Source organism: Helianthus annuus, chromosome 5 (genome assembly GCF_002127325.2).
Source record: "Helianthus annuus cultivar XRQ/B chromosome 5, HanXRQr2.0-SUNRISE, whole genome shotgun sequence".
In the NCBI taxonomy this organism is placed as follows: Eukaryota; Viridiplantae; Streptophyta; class Magnoliopsida; order Asterales; family Asteraceae; genus Helianthus; species Helianthus annuus.
In genome coordinates, this window is record NC_035437.2 from 6,420,785 (window position 1) to 6,442,624 (window position 21,840).

The 21,840-nt window shown below is 34.9% G+C and overlaps 2 protein-coding genes and 1 pseudogene across 2 annotated transcripts in view; all 3 read right to left on the reverse strand.

The window, feature by feature from the left end:
* Positions 1-3,088: 3,088 nt before the first annotated feature.
* Positions 3,089-4,269, reverse strand: LOC110942566 (annotated as a pseudogene).
* A 10,474-nt stretch (positions 4,270-14,743) lies between these two features.
* LOC110942567 lies at positions 14,744-15,481 on the reverse strand. Its single transcript, XM_022184339.1, has 2 exons — positions 15,383-15,481; positions 14,744-15,289 (listed from the first exon to the last, which is right to left on the reverse strand). The coding sequence occupies exons 1-2, from the start codon at positions 15,479-15,481 to the stop codon at positions 14,744-14,746; spliced, it is 645 nt and encodes a 214-aa protein (XP_022040031.1).
* A 4,713-nt stretch (positions 15,482-20,194) lies between these two features.
* The window catches only part of LOC110942568, a 38,575-nt gene continuing 36,929 nt past the window's right edge, over positions 20,195-21,840 (reverse strand). The window contains exons 4-6 of the mRNA XM_022184340.1: positions 20,733-20,895; positions 20,307-20,330; positions 20,195-20,203 (exon numbers count right to left, since the gene is read on the reverse strand). Of these exons, the coding sequence (XP_022040032.1) occupies positions 20,195-20,203; positions 20,307-20,330; positions 20,733-20,895 (196 nt within the window). The remainder of the gene's footprint in view (positions 20,204-20,306; positions 20,331-20,732; positions 20,896-21,840) is intronic.

Consider the following 21,840-nt stretch of genomic DNA (forward strand, 5'->3'; position numbering starts at 1 on the left):
CATATGGATTTATTCGACATCCTTCATTTGTTCTAACAAAATTACCTATGCCTTTAGAAGTAGAGATAGGTAATAACAAGAGTTTCATTGTTTGTGACGTATGTGAAAACTGTAAATTGAGCATTGATGACGAAGATTACACAATAGACTTGATCCCGATGTCGATGGGAGAATTCCAAGTTATCGTGGGGATGGATTGGTTGTCCCAATACCACGCGAAGGTGGTTTGTTTCCGAAAGGAAATAAAATTGACGTCTCCTAGCGGAAAGCAAGTTACGATATACGGAGAAAAAGGAGGTAACCCGGTGGTATGCTCAATGCTAGAAGCCCACAAACTTATGAAACATGGATGCAAGGCCTACATGGTATACGCAAGCGAGTCGGAGAAAGAATCCCTCAAAATTGGAGACGTGTCGGTGGTACGTGATTATGAAGACGTGTTCCTGGAAGAACTACCGGGAATACCACCAGAACGGGAGGTAGAGTTCGGAATCGAATTGATTCCGGGCGCAAAACCTGTGGCCAAGGCACCGTATCGGCTCGCACCGTCGGAGCTACAAGAATTGAATTGTTCAGACATTTGCCTATGAATGGTTAAGCATTATGCTGGCTCTTAATGGTTCAGACATCTTACTAGTTCAGCACTTAATGGTTGAGACCTCTTACTGGTTCAGCACTTAATGGTTCAGACCTCTTAATGGTTCAACACTTAACCAGTAAGAGGTCTGAAACCAATAAGATCCAGTATAATGTTTAACCGTTCAGAGGTAAATGTCTGACTAATTCAGATTAGAGGTCTTAATTATTCAGAGGCAAATATATGAACTATTCAGACATCTGCTCGCAAAACAAACAGTCTGAATCATTAAGAGCTGAACCAGTAAGAAGTCTGAACCATTAAAAGTCTCGTTAAGAGCTAAACAGACAGCCCCTTAATGCATCACTCACTATCTCCAATATTATTGTTTCTCTTATAACCAGCCGATATATGTTAACCAAAAATAGTTCAATATCCGCATACATGGATCAAGACATAATGTGACTCAAACTTTTATTCAAGTTCCAAGAGCAAAAGAAACAACACCATTATCACTGGGAGTAGTTGAGTCGGCGAGTTTGATATCCCTTTAAAATTTATCATAAACTCATTTATATGTCACATATCTTTAACTTGTAACTTATTTATTAATTTAATTTAGACAAAACATATTTTATTTGATTTATGAAGATGATTTATTAATAGTTTATGCTAAATAATTTGAATTATGAGTATGATTTATTTACAGATTAGTGTGTACAATTTGATGATAGGGGCAACGCATAGTGAGATCGGATGGAAGGGTAATGTAGTAACATCGTCGCATGGCGTTAGGTACAGGGATTGGCTTCAAGCAAAGGGTACAACTACCCGCTGAAACCCATGGAATATGTCGTTTGTGTCTGTGTATGTTGGCGTTGGGCGCCCACCGTAGAATTTATACCATTATTAAATTAATTTGATTTAATTCAAAAATAGAAAAAATGAATTTGAGTACTTTGAGAAAATGAACTAATTGTATACTACAACAAACACTACTAGAAAAGTGTCTTCTTTGTGACAGCCAAATTTGTAGCAAATCTGTAGGAAATTGGTCTTACCTACAGATTTGCTACAAAAAAATTCGTGCAAAATAAGCTTGTCGAAAATCAGGTTACCTACAAAATTATGACAAAATTTCTCACAAATTTTCAACAATAATTTATCGTCACAAGCATTGCCACAAAATACCTACAAACCGGTTTTTTATGTTTTTCCTACAATTCTTCGACAATTATGCCTATTTTTGTATTTTATTTTATGATATTTTACTTAAAATCAATAACATTATAAGAAAAATTATCCATAATTACAAATAATTATTTTTATTTTGCGACAAAATTCCAACAAAATCATAAAACTTTCTCTTAACAATCTGCTACAAATTTCCTACAAATAAAAAATATATTTTTATGATAATAATAATAATAATATGTTTTATTAATAATGATAATATTAATGTTATTATATGTTCTTTTAATTTTTGACAAAATACCGACAAATAAATTCTAATTTTTCCTACAAATTTTCGACAAATAATTTCTTATTTTTCTTACAAATTTCTGACAAATAGATTTTAAATTTACCTACAAATTTCCAATAAATAAATTCTAATTTTTCCTACAAATTTCTCACAAATATTTTTCTTTAAGTATATATTTTCCAACAACTTTTCGACAATACATTCATTTTCGGTTTCCTACGAATTCTGACAAATAACAAAAAAATATAAAAAAATAAATAAAAATCAGTTTTTTCAGCTAAGAATGCAGAAAATATATAATACAATCTTGTTTACAAATTAACCACATATACAATAACATAAACTCAAGTTATTACATATTACAAAACTAACAATTTTTAACATATTGATCTAAATAGTACACAAAAAAACTACCTTTAAGTACCCGGACAATCTAGTTTTCTCATAACGCATTTCAATTGTTTTTGCATTCGTTGCTCCCCTTAATCTCTTTCAACCCGCTCACGTAGCTTTCTTTCTTCACAATTGGTTTTCCAAATCTTGTCAATGCCTCCGAAGAAACTCTTCCTATGATTATGAATGATTCCACAGATGGTCTATGTATCTGTCAATCAACAATACCAAACCTCATTTCTACTTAGTTCCAAATTATATATGGTAACGTGACATTATTAAATTGGGTAAAAGAGGAGATACCAAAGCGTTATTTACAGCACGCAAGCAATCATCGGTCTTTAACATCAAAAGGATGACACAAGGCAGTTTATGCAGAAGCTCTGTGATTTGAGAAAAGTATTGAGAAGCATACATATGCAAAACAAGGCATTAGTCAAGGTGCAAAAGCCAAAATGATTCAAGAAAATATTATGAAGGGTGGTTCACCTAAAGTTTAGAGTGATCACCGGCATTGCCTTGAATGGCAAGATGGTCAACGACAGGATCAATAACCCTATACAGATCCTGTTGGAAGTTGCATTGATTCACTTCACGTATGGCATCAGTTTGTCATGGTGATCTAATATAAAAAGTCAATTTGCTTTTAGTGCCTGTAATGCAAATGTTAAAAATATTTCAAGTTTACAACTATAAATACTTATTTCATGCTCGTTAGATAAACAAAATAATTTTTAAGAATGATACCTCGTCCACTTCTAGACCATCCAGATGTTCCTCTATGTGAGGTGCTCTTATTGAACTATTTTGGTTACCATAGACATTGGCATCCAGCTTGCTAATTGGCGGAAAAACCTTCAAAATTTATGGATAAAAATTTGTCAGTTGAAACAATAATCAGTTAATCTTAATCTCCTGTTTTGCGGAAGTGTAACTACACACGTATAGCTTACTTTCAAAAGCTTAATAGAAACCGGGTTTACTACAGCCAACATTTCTCTTGCAAATCAAAATATCCAACCGTTTCTACAACGCAAAAATGAAGCATATTTTATTTGTGACATATGGATTACGTTTGTTTGTAGTTGATTTGGGACACTAGAATTGGTACCTTCAATGACTTGTGGTATTGAGTACTTAGCAAACCCCTCACCATCAGACCGTATAAGTTCTTTAAATATTTGTAAAGAAATATTTCTAGTAGTCCATCAAGTAATGGTCCTTGGGGAAGCTTGATTCCACCATTGTAAAGGTTCATGACATCTTCAAATGAGTCAAACTCATATAGGGTGTCATCGGCTATAGCTTCAAACTCAGGGAGAAGGAATTTAAGGACTGATTCAACTCCATAAGCAAGAAAATCAAACTTCTTCAAGTGTCCAAACCTCTCTCTTGGGACATAAATCTTCATACTCTCAACAAGCGGAAATCTGGTTTTAGTGTTAGGATCTGTCAAAAAAAAAAAAGACATCTTTTAACATATCTTTAACTTAACATGTGTAACCGCTATGCCTATACTTGAAAATATATAGCGAACCTGATTCGGTTAGTTGTCTGCTTGTTGTACACCTACGCGGGTAGGGGTACTCAGATGACCCTCCAATAACCGGGCATACTTTCTCCTCGTCATCTGGATCTCCCAAGTCGTTATACAAAGCATAATCGTAAACCCTGTCCCATTTTTCAAGCATTCCAGTCCCATCTCCTCTCAAGATTACCATCTCTTCCTCTCTGTATGGGCGTAGTAACGCAGGAGTCTCACTAGGAAGATATGCCTGCATCATGTTATAACATGACTTGTTTTCAAATATTCAAACTTGAATACCAATCTTTTTAACAGTTATAGAAAATTAACTTTTTTTAACATATGTTTTAACCTTATTTAACGTATTATTTTAAAATTATCTATTTTTTGAAATTGATAAATTGACAAATAAAATAACTTTTTTGTAGGAAATCTGTAGTAACTAGTTCTAATTTGCTACAATATTTTTGACAAATTTAACATTTTATTTTTAAAAATTATTTATTTTTCTAAAATTGTTAAGTAACAAATAAATTAACTTTTTTTTTCGAAAATCTGTAGCAAGTGGTGCCAGTTTGCTACAAATTTTAGACAAATTTAATGTATTATTTTAAAATTATCTATTTTCGAAAATTGAATAATAAGAAATAAGTTAACTTATTTTTTGTAGGAAATCCGTAGCAACTAGTGCTAATTTGCTACAAATTTTCGACAAATTTAACATTTTATTTTTAAAAATTATTTATTTTTCTAAAATTGATAAGTAACAAATAAATTAACTTTTTTTTGTCGAAAATCTGTAGCAAATGGTGCCAGTTTGCTACAGATTTTCGACAAATTTAACATATAATTATCTATTTTTCTAAAATTGAATAATAAGAAATAAGTTAACTTATTTTTTGTAGGAAATCCGTAGCAACTAGTGTCAATTTGCTACGAATTTCCGACAAATGTAATAAATTAACTTTTTTTGATGAAAATCCGTAGCAAGTGGTGTCAGTTTGCTACAACTTTCAGACAAATTTAGAAATTTTATTTTTTAAATTATTTATTTTGTTGTGGGTACAAATAATACAAAATTTTAATGTATTTTGTCGGAAATTTGTCGAAAAGCTAATTAATGTTGTGACGAAATTGCTACAATTGGTAGTTGTGTGACAATTTTGTCGGAAAATTGAAGAAAAGTTTTGGGTTTTTCTTGTTTTTCTTTTTTGTGAGAAAATGGTAGAAAAATTATAACAAGATTTGAGTTGTGAGAAATTTGAAGGAAACTTTTGTAGGAAAATATGTAGTTTTCTAGTAGTGAAACTTGCATACTAAATCGATCACTCTTGGTGATAGGTCATATTATAAATGGTAAACAAAATTCAGGGTAGTCTCCGAGTTCTCTCTCTCTCACACACATATATATAATTTTAGGAAGTTCGGGGACATCTTGGTGGATGCCCTCCAATTTGGGTAGTTTGGAGAGTTAAGGAAAAAACTAATGCGACATTTGAGAAGATTGAGAAAATTTTAATGGATATGCTCCACCCTTAGACCAAGTGTAATGCATTGATGCCCAAGTCTACATCAACATGTAAGGGAGTTATACACCGCCCCGTAACGGCTAGTAATCCCCCCGCGTTGCGGTGGGGGCATAAAACCGTGACAAATAGCACCAAGGTCACAGCACCGCCAACGAACACCAGCACTAAAGTTGCGACGTGTTAATGCGGAGAAATTAGACCGAAACATAAAACATGGGAAATAATAACTAAGTTGATTTAGGACCCATGCGTCACGATGAACCTATCAACCGGGAAAAATTAGACGACCATAAAAACGTTGAACCACAAATGCACGTTGGGTAATGTTAACTGGCAAAATTTAGAACGAAGCGTAAAATAAAACGTAAAAACGTTGAACCACACATGAACGTTGCGTTGTGTTAAATCACAAAATTTAGAACAAAACATAAAATGGAATTTTTGCGAAATATGAAGAGTATAGGGTACCAAAGTTGAAAGTAAAAAGGTTATAAGGTTAAATTGACAAAGATAGAAAGCTTTAAGGTTAAAATTGAAAAACCAAAATAGTTTTAGATTAAAATTGTAATTATATCAAACTTTTTTGAAAACTTCCCTAAGCAAAGAGTACAACTACTCTATGCATCACAATGTGTTTAAAGGTTTTGTCTTTGCTAATGAACCACCATCTCATTAATAACTATTACTCACATAGTTTAATTGATATTTATATTTATAATATTTTGTTTCTTTTAGTTATAATATCGTCGGTTGGATTGATTTGATAAATGATAGGGGAATTAGATTTTGCGAGATTTGTGTATTTAAATGGTCAAGGAGCGAAGGAAAGCTTTTGGTTGCAAAAGCTCCAAAACGTGTATTATAATCTTAGAATTGTTGTAATGAAACTGATGTTTCCAATCTACTATTCCCTTATCATTAGGGTCGTATTTTATATTGTTTAAATACTTGAACTTCCTTAATTGTGTTTAATACATTAAGTACATTTTATATTGATTTATTAATCATATAGCTTTTTTTTGGTAAAAAGTTAAGCATAATCATGTATCATAACCGGTCAATAAGCTTATAAGAATGCCAATAAGTTCATAACCCGTGAAAAAGTTGATGAATATGTTTATAAGGGGTTGTTTGGCAACTTCTGAATGGTTAAGTGCTGAACCAGTAAGAGGTCGGAATCATTAAGTGCTGAACTACTAAGAGGTCTGAACCATTAAGAGTCAGTATAATGTTTAACCGTTCAAAGGCAAATATCTGACCAATTCAGATTAGAGGTCTTAACCATTCAGACTCTATATAATTCTTAACCATTCAGAGACAAATGTCTGAACCATTTAGACATTTGCTCGCGACCGGTACGTTCTCTTCCTTCTTCACGTCTCTGTTTCCAAACAACATTAGAAATTGTTTGTATTGTTCTTCACTCAAGCTGATTGCAGAACCCGACTCTCCTTCCACATAGGCTGCTTTTGGTTTATTTTGTTTACCCTTGCCAAACCACCACTCCGGGTAACCAATGTGCTTGAAGCATCCATCCCTGTTATGTCCATATTTCCCGCAGAAACCAAAGTGCACAGTTCCATCCTCACTGCTACGCTTTTGGTCTATTCGAGTGAACCTCGCTTGCGGCTTGGTTTGTTCACGCTTGACAGGAACCTATGCCTGAAAGGCTATGGCGTTCTGGTTTGACTTCTTCATTCCTGAGGTGATAGGCTGCTCCAAGCGATGGCATTGACTTCATCACTAGTATTTGGGTCCTTATGGTTCCAAAATTAGAATCAAGCCCTAGCAGAAATTCGTATAGCCTTACTTTGTCTTTGAGTTCCACCATTTTCTTCTCAATGTTGCAAGTGCAATTGCCACAATTGCATATGGGTGTAGAGAAGACTTATTGGATTTCATCCCATAATGCATGTAACTTTGTGTAGTATGCTGAGACTGATGACCCATCTTGTCGGATGGGACTAAGTGATTGTTTCATTTCATACGCCTTAGGGTCAGTTTCTTTACCAAATCGTCCCTTCAAATCTGCCCAGATTTCTCAGGCAGTCGAAGCGTATTTCACGCTGGTTCTGATGTCCTTCTCCATGGCGGTATGCAGCCAAACCTTGATCATTGTGTCAGTTTGCTACAGATTTTCGACAAATTTAACATATAATTATCTATTTTTCTTCAATTGAATAATAAGAAATAAGTTAACTTATTTTTTGTAGGAAATCCGTAGCAACTAGTGTCAATTTGCTACCAATTTTCGACAAATGTAATAAATTAACTTTTTTTTGATGAAAATCCGTAGCAAGTGGTGTCAGTTTTGCTACAACTTTCAGACAAATTTAGAAATTTTATTTTTTAAATTATTTATTTTGTTGTGGGTACAAATAATACAAAATTTTAATGTATTTTATCGGAAATTGGAAATTTGTCGAAAAGCTAATTAATGTTGTGACGAAATTGCTACATTTGGTAGTTGTGTGACAATTTTGTCGGAAAATTGAAGAAAAGTTTTGGGTTTTTCTTGTTTTTCTTTTTTTTTGTGAGAAAATTGTAGAAAAATTATAACAAAATTTTAGTTGTGAAAAATTTGTAGGAAACTTTTGTAGGAAAATATGTAGTTTTCTAGTAGTGAAATTTGCATACTAAATCAATCACTCTTAGTGATAGGTCATATTATAAAAGGTAAACAAAAAATAAAAACTTAAATCTTTCTATACCACTAGATTTTATAAATAAAAACCATTATTTAGTGTCATGAAAGTATGATTAAGTAGTAAATAAATTTTATCTTCTTCTATCTGGATTAACAATAGTTTGTTTCCTCACATCTTGCATCATGAAGATTGGAACTTTGTCATGAGGAACGAAGTTGTTATTGTGATACGTAAATGGAAGAGTTAACTGCCATTTTCGTCCCTGTGGTTTGGTCACTTTGGCCATTTCAGTCCATTTTTCAAAAATGCGTCATTTTCCTCCCCGACGTTCTGGAAAGGTGCCATTTCAGTCCAAAAATCATAACTCAGTTAAGTCAGTTAGTAAACAAGGACTGATTGTGTAAATTTGTAACATAAAGGACTGATTGTGTAAATTTGTAACACCACCACCACTAGCCCTGCCACCACCACCACTCCGCTGCCACCACCACCACCACCGCTGCCACCGCCACCACAGCCACACCGCCACCACAGCCACACCGCCACCACAGCCACTGCCACTGCCACCGCCACCACCATTGCCACCACAGCCACACCGCCACCACAGCCACTACCACCACCACCACCGCCACCACAGCCACACCGACGTTCTCGTTTTATACATTTTCTGGAACGTTTACGTGCAAAACGAAATGGAGGATGCAGACGATTTGCCTGAATTCGGATGAAGTTGCAGGTTCCGGTGATCACAGCTCGGCTCCGTTCATCACCACCATTCGAAAGCTTCCGAAACAAGATCATCTTCAACGTTCATCTCCTGCAACTTCTGTTCGAAACATAACTTCCCGAAAAACCGATTCTGATTCCGCTCACCGCAATCTCCATTCATCACTGTTGTTTCGACATAAGGCAACTGTCCGTTCATCACCGTTCATCATCGCTCAAACTTGCAACATCACCATCTTCTCCGGTCATCACTCCGAACATCATTGTTTTTCACCCCTCACTCCGGCGACCACCATCGTTCCGCATAACCCGACAACCTTTATATCTCCATCGCACACCTCACCGTCGATCACTTTCACCACCGTAGCACCATTCTCCGACCACCCTTCTCATCTCCGGCTAACCTGCAACTCCGGTCACCATTGTTGTCATCATCCGACATCATTCCCGTCATTCATCATAATTACCATCATACCATCTCCACTGTTGTCACCTTTGTCACTGTTTGAAGCAGCGTGAAACGGGTTTTGGTTTTGGACACACAATCTTTCATACAAGTTCAAATCTTTCATACACACAAAAACCAAAATGACGTTGATGGTGGTGGTTCCGGCGGCGGCGGTGGTGACCACCGGAGCTCCGGTTCCGGCGGTGGTGGTGGTGGTGGCAGTGGTGGCGGTGTGGCTGTGGTGGCGGTGGTGGCTGTGGTGGCGGTGGTGGCGGTGGTGGTGGTGGTGGCAGCGGAGTGGTGGTGGTGGCAGGGCTAGTGGTGGTGGTGTTACAAATTTACACAATCAGTCCTTTATGTTACAAATTTACACAATCAATCCTTGTTTACTAACTGACTTAACTGGGTTATGATTTTTGGACTGAAATGGCACCTTTCCAGAACGTCGGGGAGGAAAATGGCGCATTTTTGAAAAATGGACTGAAATGGCCAAAGTGACCAAACCACAGGGACGAAAATGGCAGTTAACTCTAAATGGAATTATGAAACTTATAAACGAATGAAGTAAGACTGGCTTTAAAACCGTTTGGGGGTGAGATGCAAAAGAAGTGTGCATATTATGGTAGACGGAGGGGGATCAAGGAAGGGTTCAGGGAGCTCGGGGACGAACAGGAACACCACCCCTCCCTTTTGGGACTGATGATCAACTTCAAGATTAGTCTCTGAGTTCTCTCACACACACACATATATATAATTTTAGGAAGTTCGGGGAAATCTTGGTGGATGCCCTCCAATTTGGGTAGTTTGGAGAGTTAAGGAAAAAACTAATGCGACATTTGAGAAGATTGAGAAAAATTTGATGGATACGCTCCACCCTTAGACCAAGTGTAATGCATTGATGCCCAAGTCTACATCAACATGTAAGGGAGTTATACACCGCCCCGTAAGGGCGTTGGCCAGTTAAATGGCATGGGGATGGATGCATGGGGCCCACCAATCATATGCAAACACACTACATTTTTTTTTCTTTTATATATTATATGTGAAACCATTACACACTTTTGAGGAAAAAAAAAGTAATAGTCATTTTTTAGGTAAACTATTACTCGTATATTTTTTGAACGACAAATTTCTTTTAATCATTGTTATCTATGGGAATTGAACCCAAAACTTTCCCCTTCTAAAATCAGGTGTTTAAAGGTTTTATCTTTGAACCACCATCTCATTAATAACTATTACTCACGTAGTTTAATTGATATTTATATTTATAATATTTTGTTTTTTTAGTTATAATATCGTCAGTTGGATTGATTTGATGAATGATGGGGGAATTAGATTTTGCGAGATTTGTGTATTTAAATGGTCAAGGAGCGAAGGAAAGCTTTTGGTTGCAAAAGCTCCAAAACGTGTACTATAATCTTAAAATTGTTGTAATGAAACTGATGTTTCCAATCCACTATTCCCTTATCATTAGTATCGTATTTTATATTGTTTAAATACTTGAACTTCCTTAATTGTGTTTAATACATTAAGTACATTTTATATTGATTTATTAATCATATAAGTTTTTTTTTGGTAAAAAGTTAAGCATAATCATGTATCATAACTAGTCAATAAGCTTATAAGAATGCCAATAAGTTCATAACCCGTGAAAAAGTTGATGAACATGTTTATAAGGGGTTGTTTGGCAACTTCTGAATGGTTAAGTGCTGAACCAGTAAGAGGTCTGAATCATTAAATGATGAACTACTAAGAGGTCTGAACCATTAAGAGTCAGTATAATGTTTAACCGTTCAAAGGCAAATATCTGACCAATTCAGGTTAAATGTCTTAACCATTCAGACTCTATATAATTCTTAACCATTCAGAGACAAATGTCTGAACCATTTAGACATTTGCTCGCGACCGGTACGTTCTCTTCCTTCTTCACGTCTCTGTTTCCAAACAACTTTAGAAATTGTTTGTATTGTTCTTCACTCAAGCTGATTGCGGAACCAGACTCTCCTTCCACATAGGCTGCTTTCGGTTTATTTTGTTTACCCTTGCCAAACCACCACTCTGGGTAACCAATGTGCTTGAAGCATCCATCCCTGTTATGTCCATATTTCCCGCAGAAATCAAAATGCTCAGTTCCATCCTCACTGCTACGCTTTTGGTCTATTCGAGTGAACATCGCTTGTGGCTTGGTTTGTTCACACTTGAATGTAACTTATGCCTGAAAGGCTATGGCGTTCTGGTTTGACTTCTTCATTGTCACACCCTCAAAACCACATGCGGAGTACCACCGCGAGGCGTGTGACTGACCAGGATTTAGCCACCAATTATACTGAGCATTTAGTTAACGATAATATTGATCACCAACCATAATGGTTAGTAAGTACCATTGTTACAGTTCAAAATTTTTAAGTTCCAATAACAGTTTAAGTAAGTAGCGGAAGCATAGGCAAAACAGTTTAAAGAAAGTTCATAGTTCAAGTTTATTTAGAACCCAACACACAGGTTGAAGCGACCACTACACTTCCCCAAGCTGCAAGCTCCTGAGTCACTGGGTACCTGCAAAGCATGCAGTAGGATGTCAACATAATGTTGGCGAGTTCACAAGGTGTCCAGTTTTAACTTTTCGAAAACATGAGTTGTTTAGATAAAGCATTTATAATCACGTCATGGGGAGCTACCCCATATGTAAACTGGCGTTACCGAAACTGTTGACGAAAAGATGTTGTGCCCCGAGTCAATGTCTATCATCATTGACCAAGATGCAAGGTCTAGTAGTTCACGCCCGATCCCCCCGGTCATGGTGTGAGGTTGTTAAACCTAATAGCGCTATCAACTAATAACTCGTTCGCCCCCAGCGATTAATCGGTACTGTAAGCAGGGACTTAATATGATAGATTTTCGTTTAGCTTTGCTAGTTGTGATTTATAAATAATATCCAAACGTATCTCCCCCGGAGATAGTAATTTAAAAGTACCCATTCGCATCTTTTCCCCCGGAAATATTAGTTTGGACGAATTCTTCCCAAAGATGGCAGTTTGTTCGTGTCCCTCCCTGGGACGCATGCTTTTAGTGTGTGAACTCACCTTAGGTTGCTCAGCAGATTAGTTTGCTTGGTCAAGCACGTTGGTCACCACGTCCTAGCATGGTTACCAGTATAGGTCAGGTTTGGGTATAGAGATGTCACGTATATTTTACACGTATCTAACACGTAGCATGCATAACACACAACATACACATCAATAATTATACACTAAGTTATTGGGCCTGTTCTAATCTTTAATCAGTTAATCAACACTTATCAACAGTAGCACAGATGCAAGCCCAAAACACGTTGTCACATTTGGTGGCCCAATAACCGAGTCGGACAGCCCAGTCGAGAATAGGTGGTCTCAACTCGAGAACACGTGGTCTCGAGTCGTAACTTCGAGTTGCGAATGGCTGGTCTCGAGTGGTGCAGGCATGAGTCGAAATCTCAAAGGTCTCGAGTTCAGTCTCGAGTCGAGATCATGAGATCTCGAGTCGAGACCTTGCAGGTTTCGAGTCCCTGAAGTTTGTTTCGAGTTGAAGAACCATGGTCTCAAGTCGCAATCGCCGCGGTCTCGAGTTATCACTTAGGCGGTCTCGAGTCGCAACTGAGGGTCTCGACTCGCTTGTCTGATGTTTCTAGAACACCTGCTAAGACTTGTACTAACCAATAGAATTCCAATTTCATGATTTTATGTACTATCCAATGAAATATCACAAACATGTTTTTTTGTCTACTTCTTAACAAAAACCGATCAAAACCTAAGATTTCAAATATTCATATCAACATTCAAACACATTCAACACATATTCATCATATGTTCATCCTACATAACCTTGCATTTTATGGACAAGAATCATAACACCTAAACTAGGTATTAAAGAAATCTTGCAAAACATTATCAAAGCAATATTTCCCTTACACTTTCTAGTATGAATCCATTGTTCAAAACACACTAGCTTATCCATATCATTTGTATTTCAAATTATTCATTCGGTTTACAAGAAACACATTGTTCATCAATTATCATCTAAACATTGATAACAAATCTATTATCTAATAAGCAACATACTCATTCAAACATCCAACTAACAAAACAGTTTTTATGCATTCATAAATCATCGTTTTTAACCAAGCAACTACAAAGCACTAACCGGCTAGATGTTGAAGGTATAGAGGATTGATGAAGGGAGCTTCCGAGTAATGGTAATGAGCTGATCCGAGAACCTTGTTGCTGTCGGTTCGACCCGAGAGGAGGAGAGGAAGATTGTGGTGGTGTTTTAGGGTTTTAGTGAGGGAGAATTAAGGAGAGTGTGGGAGTGAGTGTGAGGGAATGTTTGGGGATTTGGGATGATGATTGAGTGTCCAAAATAGGGGAATGTTGGCTTATGTGGGGGGTTTTATACTCGTTCCAAGGTGCACCCTAAAGGGATTTCGAGTGGGCTCAAAGGGAGGGGCGCGGTCCAAACGGCCCAACCGATTTGGTTTACCTGAGACCGGGTGGTCTCGAGTCGGGTCCATTGCGGTCTCGGTTCACTATTATACATACATACACACACACACACACACACACACATATATATATATATATATATATATATATATATATATATAGGGGAAAGTTCATTTGAGAAGAAAATTAAATTAAGAAGAAAAAGAACAAAGGGTAAAAATGTAAAACATTAAATAGTTTTTCTCTCAACTCATTTATTATTATCTTTGACTAATTAGTCATAAACACTATCATCCTTCACACTTAAATTTTTGCTTACACATATCAAAATTTATCCTACACGTTTTGAAATTTATCCTACACATATTGAAATTATCCTACACAGCTCGTAATTCATCCTACACATCTTGTAAGTTATGCTACACTTAAAATTATATATTTTTTCTTTTTTTGAAAAATATGTTTTTTTGAAAATAAATTACAAATTCAATGTAGTTAGCTATTAAAAAGTAAGACTACCAATTAATGATCCATCTAAGTTTACCAATGTACCCTTATACTAATATTAAATACAAAAATTAAATGAAGTAAAATGAAGCAATCTTATTGGTTGAAATTTCTTCTTTTTTATTCTTACAAAAAATTTCTTCTCATTTGAACTCTCCACTATATATATATATATATATATATATATATATATATATATATATATATATATATATATATATATATATATATATAATACACATACTTAATACAAGGATCACATAACTCATCAAGATAAATTCACGAACTTTCATTTAATAATATATATACACATAATGCTAAACAAGGAGGTTGCTCGAAAAAACCTAGAGTGTCACATTATCCCCAAGTTTTAAGAACTTTCGTCCCGAAAGTTAAGGCAGTCACTGTCAAGCTAGTATGAGTGAGTATGCCTCAACGGGGTGTCACATTCATTCCTGAGACAGCCCTTTGTCGTTCGACATCTGTCACAAGGTGATAGGTTGCTCCAAGCGATGTCATTGACTTCATCACTAGTATTTGGGTCCTTATGGTTCCAAAATTAGAATCAAGCCCTAGCAGAAATTCGTATAGCCTTACTTTGTCTTTTAGTTCCACCATTTTCTTCTCAATGTTGCAAGTGCAATTGCCACAATTGCATATGGGTGTAGAGAAGACTGATTGGATTTCATCCCATAATGCACGTAACTTTGTGTAGTATGCTGAGATTGATGACCCGTCTTGTCGGATAGGACTAAGTGATTGTTTCATTTCATACGCCTTAGGGGCAGTTTCTTTACCAAATCGTTCCTTCAAATCTGCCCAGATTTCTTGGGCAGTCGAAGCGTATTTCACGCTGGTTCTGATGTCCTTCTCCATGGCGGTATGCAGCCAAACCTTGATCATTGTGTCACACCGCATCCAGGCCATGTAAGTTGCATCAGATTCCTGCTTCTTGATTGTCCCGTCTATGAAACCCACCTTGTTTTGGCGAAGAAGAAATGTAGTCTTTCTTGAGACCAGTCAAGGTAGTGACCGTCTCCATCTGTGAGCACATCATTGATGTGCATCTACCTCGGGTAATCCGTAATCTGAGGCATGAATATAGTATGGAGAGTTGTGGTCGGAACCTACTTCCTCCTTTTTCCTTCCACAATCTTTGTCGTCGGTCATGGTGGTTAGAATTCTGGTTGGAGGTTTGGTGTAACAAGATCTTCTCTATTCCTGCTCTGATACAAAGAAAAGGAAATAATATAATTAGTGCAATAATAATAGGAATGAGATGATCGAAAATCATTTCCATCTTTAGCACGTGCAATACGCCCACTACGCCATCCTCCTATTGTTCCGACTATTAGATGCAGAGTCCCTACGACAGTCGGTACATATTACAATCATGTCCTTCTTTCGTTTTGTTTCGTTAACTGCTTCATGTTTGTAACCTTATATGGATTCTGTAACACCTAATTGTACAAATCATAGAAATTTGTGTACACACTATTGTCTTTGTCCTAAAACAACTACAATTATTAGTCATGTATACATATTGATAGAAGTAGTCAGCCATAGCTAAACATTATCATAATCCGTGATATATTTAAAAAAATCTTGTACACCTGAATCAAAGTTAACATTGGCAAATTGTGGACCAACACAGTTCATCACTACATAACTACAATATGATGTGTAGTATGACAGGAATTAATTGTACTCACAGTTAGAAAAGCAGTTCAACCAATGTTGGTTATAGGAATTTAGATGTATGATTAAACTTAAAAATTATGTTTTAGTTTAGAAATTAAAAATAAAAATAAATACATGTTAAACAGTCAAACATACTGACATATTGTGCATTTGAGTTATTCAGGTTTGCGTTTTATTATCATTTTCATCCTTGAGTTTGGCAATTTAATGCGACTTTCCTCCCTCGAAATTTAGACCTCGGGGACGAATTTCGTAAAAGTGGTCAAACCTTAGGGACGAAAATAACATTTTACTCTAAAAAATAATTTTAGCATGTTAAATTGAAGAGTAAAATGCCAAAACCGTCCCATAGGTTTGGTCACTTTTCTTAGGTTTTATTTTTGTTTGCATTTACATCCAAATCGTTAACTCAGTTAACATGTATCGTTAACGTAACTCATTGACGATTTTTGTAAGTCCCAAACCTCAGAGACGATTTTGGCGATTTACCTATTTATTCTTTTATTTTTCAGTTTTCTTTTTTATTGTCAAATAAAAAAGAAACAAAATATTTTAAATATAATATATATACATACACTATTATATATTTTAGTGTAATCGGGATTGACTTGGTGATTAAAGCGAATAATGATACGCATCAAGCAAGTTAGGAGGTGCGGGAATGCATGCTTGTTTGAGTTATTATAATTCGAAGTGTACGGGCGGAGCCCGTACTCTACGGGGGTTCCAAGGGGGCAACGACTCCTTGGCGGGGGTTCCGGAGCAGCGCCCGCAGGAGCAAGCTCCAAGGGGCGGCAACCCCTGGCGGGGTCCAAGGGGCAGAGCCCCTTGTTAATTAAGTTTTATTTTAATTGAATTGCTTTATGGAAAATGCCTTAGAAAATAAAATTTATGAAAATTCGTCCTAAATTTTAGGACAAAAAATTAAGACAGTTTTTAATGCTATTTGATTAAATTCGAACATAACTGCCAGAGGCAATTATCTGCAAAACACCCCCAAATTCCCATACAGTTTTTTGATCACTTTCTTCCTGGTTCACAAAAATTCGCAGACAAAAACAACATACCCTGGTTCTATTCTCAAAAATCAGAGTTGTATCCGACTGAATTATTCGAGTGAACCACCGAAATAATTTGATCTGAAAGTGACATCACGCCTCTCTAATCATAATGCAATCTGAAATTCCCCAACATACACACATTTGTTATTCATGCTTCTCGCAACCTTCTTGCATTGCAGGCTAATATTAAGTTATTAACATCCGATATGCTCAGAGTACAACATCACAGTAGTTGTCAAAAGAGAAGATTGTGTGAGAGCCCTAAGAGCCGTTCATTCAAGATTCTATTTTTCTAAAACATCAATAGCAGTTAGCATAATTGGTAGGAATAGACAGATGGAATGTATAGGCTACGGAGTCGAGTGACTCCATAGAACAATCATAAAAAAGCAAGCGGGTCAAGCAACACTGACATCGATACGGAAGCCTATAAACTATTTACAGCCTATAAACTATTTACAGCCCGGTACGATTGCCCATTTAACTTGCATGATTCTTGGAGCAACTTCGAAAATCACCAAAGTAAATTATTTTTATAAACAAAATACGTGAACCCGACACGCAACGGGCGGAAAAAAACATAAATAGCCACGGCAACGCGCGGGCATTCCCACTAGTCATTAATATCATATTTTATATTGTTTAAATACTTGAACTTCCTTAATTGTGTTTAATACATTAAGTACATTTTATATTGGTTCATTAATCATATAGCTTTTTTTTTGTAAAATTTTAAGCATAAACACGTAACATAACTAGCCAATAAGCGTATAAGAATGCCAATAAGTTCATAACCCATGAAAAAGTTGATGAATATGTTTATAAGTCTGGATCTCACAACTTAATTTGTCATTTTTTGTATGGTATTCATGGGTAAGGATAGTGTAAAAAGGGCCTAAAGTGTGAGAAGTGTATTATAACACTATATATAATATTATATAACACCATATAAACACCGTATAACAATATGTAACACCATATAATACCATATAACACTATGTAACATTATATATCATTATATAACAAATATAACACTATACATCTATCATAGACATGCTATCGGACAACCTATAGTGTTATATTTGTTATATAATGATATATAGTGTTATATGATATTATATGGTGTTACATATTGTTATACGGTGTTTATATGGTGTTATATAGTATTATATATAGTGTTATAATACACTTCTCACACTTTGAGCACTTTTTACAGGATCCTCTACCTGGTATTCATTATATATTAATCATTAATAATAAATAATTTCTCTAACCCGTGTCGCACACGATAACCTTATTACTAATATATAAAGAACTAGGTTAGAACCCCGTGTATTTCACGGGTTAAATAAATGTAATTTTATATATTAAATAATAAAAAAAGTTATATCTTTGAGAACCCCGTGTATTATACGGGTTGAGTAAATTTAATTTTATATATTAAATAATGAAAAAAGTTATATTTTTAAGAACCTCATGTGTTATACGGGTTGAGCACATGTAATTTTATATACCACATAATAAAAAGTTATATCTTTATAAACTCTATGTATTATATGGATTGAATAAATCTAATTTTATATACTACATAATAAAAAAGTTATATTTTTTTAAAAACCCCGTGTATTACACAAGTTGCATAAATGTAATTTTGTGTAGTAACATCTTTAAAAAACTAACGGATATACTCGATATACGATGGATGGGGTGATTCAGGTGGCGGTTCTTATAAGTGTCACGTAAACATAGTGATTACCGTATTTGAGTTGAGAATTGAACACAGAAATAAAAGTATAGAACAAATAAACATTGATTAATATTTTTGTTTAGCCCTTGTAAACATTTTTTAAATAGGTTATATCCTTAACTACTTTAGTTTAATAAAATAAATAAATCATTTACATTTTATTACTTTATATTGAAAGGATTATTCCAAACGTTATGTGATGTGTTAACATTATGAAAACGCACGTTTTGACGTATCCGATTGAACTCAATATATCCTATAGTTGCATTGCGATTGGATCAAAAAGTAACGTAAATCTAATTTATATCGTACAATCATAACGTATTATACGCGACCGACTAACTCAAATTTATATTGTCAAGGCAAAAACTCTTGAGAGGGTCAAAGTGGCATTTACAAAGTTCATAAAAAGTTAAGTGGTTAAAAATTATATTTCCTGAACTTAAGGGCTAAGAAAAGAGTAAAGATAAAATTTGACAAAGTTTTGGGGTAAGAAAGGAAACTATAACAAAGTTATAAATATCATAAAATACTATACTATCTCCTATACAAATTATTTAAATTTATATTAAATTTATTTTTATAATCATTTTTTAATTGATATTAATTATCTATAAAAATATATGGCTTCAATGAATGAATGACGTATGTCCTTTTATTGGTTTCTTTTATTATATAGTATAGAAGATATAGATAGATTGTATTTATATAAGATCTATATCTATACTATATAATAAATGAAATCTGATTTGAGACACATGTCATTCAATGAGGGCATCAATACTTTATAAATAAATTTTAAATTTTAAATTAAAAAAATTTAAATATTATATTAGAATTTTATTTTGATTGAATCCATATATCTAGAATGAATCACCATTATTCTGAATGAGATTTTAAATAATCAAAATCCTAATATACTTACTACCTCTTCTTAAAATAAACATAATTATGCTTTGCAATGCTCCTTACAACTATATAAAAGTTATAAGTGCATCAGTGCATGATTCTCCAAACAATCATACATGGATTTTCGTTTCAAACAATGAAACAAATCAAAATCCTTGATGTGTAAACACAAACACAACATACGGTGTTTCTTTAGACATTCTTGCAAGAACATTTTGTAAATATTTAGATGAGTAAATTACGTTTTTGGCCCCTGTGGTTATATCAGTTTTACTATATTGGCCCAAAATAAGAATTTTTAACAGATCAGCCCCCATGGTCCCATTATCTAACCGTTTTGGCCCCTGAGACTAACTCCATCTATTACCCTGGTTAATTATTTGTCACATGCAAGGGTATTTTTGTAATTTCTCTTCCCCTTTAAATCTAATTTCTATTTACCCAGATTTTAAGCACACTCTTCATCTACATGAACTTGAGCAAAAAAAAAAAAAAAAAAAAAAAACCAAAAGTTTCTGCACATCAGTTTCAGATCTTCATCAGATTTCAAAAACACTCTTCATCTACATGAACTTACCCAGATTTCAAGAACACTCTTCATCTACATGAACATGAACAAATAAAAAAAAAAAAAAAACAAAACCTAAATTCAAGAACAAGAACCCATCATCTGCACATCATCATCTTCAAACCCTAATCTTCAAGAACAATCATCATCTAACCCAGATCATCGTCATCATCATCATCATCCCCACATAAACAACATCCAAACACCCCCTAAATTCTTAACACAAAATTGTCAAAGAACAAATAAAAAACAAAACCCAAATTCAGTGTTTTGTGTGTTCGAATGAAACCCCCAAATCCGACTGACCTGGGTGATTCAATCGTCGCCGGATGTTTGAACGGAATCGATCGTCGCTGTGTCAATCGTCGCCGGATGTTTGAACGGAGTTGATATCCACCGGCCGTTCTTCTCCATCGTCTTCCCCGTCGAACCAACCTCCGATGTCCACCACAACCACCACCTACAACCGTGAACCACCCTCTCATCATCACTGGTAACCCACATCAATCGTCTTCTCCGGTCACCGTTCTTCACCACCATCATCACCATACCATCAATCAACCCTACTATTTGTTCAAGACACGCAGATGATGATGATCTGATTTGTTAAAGAAATCAGATCTGGGTTTTTGTTCAAGAGATGCAGATGATGATTTGTTCAAGACACGCAGATGATGATGATATGATTTGTTCAAGAAATCAGATCTGGGTTTTTGTTCAAGAGAGATGCAGATGATGATCTGATTTGTTCAAGAAAATGATGATTTTGGGTTTTATTTATAAAGTCATAAAAGGGGGAGGGGAAATTACAATTTTACCCATCATGTGCAACCCATGTGACCAAGAAATTAACCAGGGTTAGGGTTTGGTTAGACTTAGGGGCCAAAACGGTTAGATAATGGGACCATGGGGGCTGATCTGTTAAAAATTCTTATTTTGGGCCAATATAGTAAAACTGATATAACCACAGGGGCTAAAAACGTAATTTACTCTATTTAGATAAAGCTAAACGTTTGTTTTTATTATGATCATATTAAATAATAACAGTATTTTCTCAACTATAGTTAATTGGTTTTATTGATTCAATTTTTGTTTATTCATTTACATTACTTTTATCAGTCTAGAAGTCCCTTTTCAGACCTTTCAAATGGTATGGGACATATTACATTATCAATAGTTTTTATTGGTTTTCTTACTAATTGTGATAAAAGTAATTATTTTGTACAATTCATATTGGTTTATAGCTTTGAATACGAGCATACCTTATATTAATGTTAATGATAGCGAAAGTGAGGAAATTATATTTGAATGGTAGAAAATATAATATTATGCCAACATTAACCCGTCAGAATAATCTATTATCTGATAAAATCAGACACGTTACCTTTGAACAAGAAAATGTCACAATAAATATTAGTAGTGGTACAAAATGTTAAGTTCGTATGACAAATCCTAAAACAAATAACAGATCATATTATTATGAATGGCTATACAAACTTCAATATTTATTTCGTATTTGGTCTGCATATTACTCTATATTATA

Bases quoted from the DNA above. Each gene is read 5' to 3' on its own strand.
- LOC110942567 (XM_022184339.1), bottom strand. From the start codon at position 15,481: ATGACCGACGACAAAGATTGTGGAAGGAAAAAGGAGGAAGTAGGTTCC. The intron at 15,290-15,382 runs GTAGATGCACAT...CGCCAAAACAAG, and splicing joins CAGATTACGGATTACCCGAG to GTGGGTTTCATAGACGGGAC.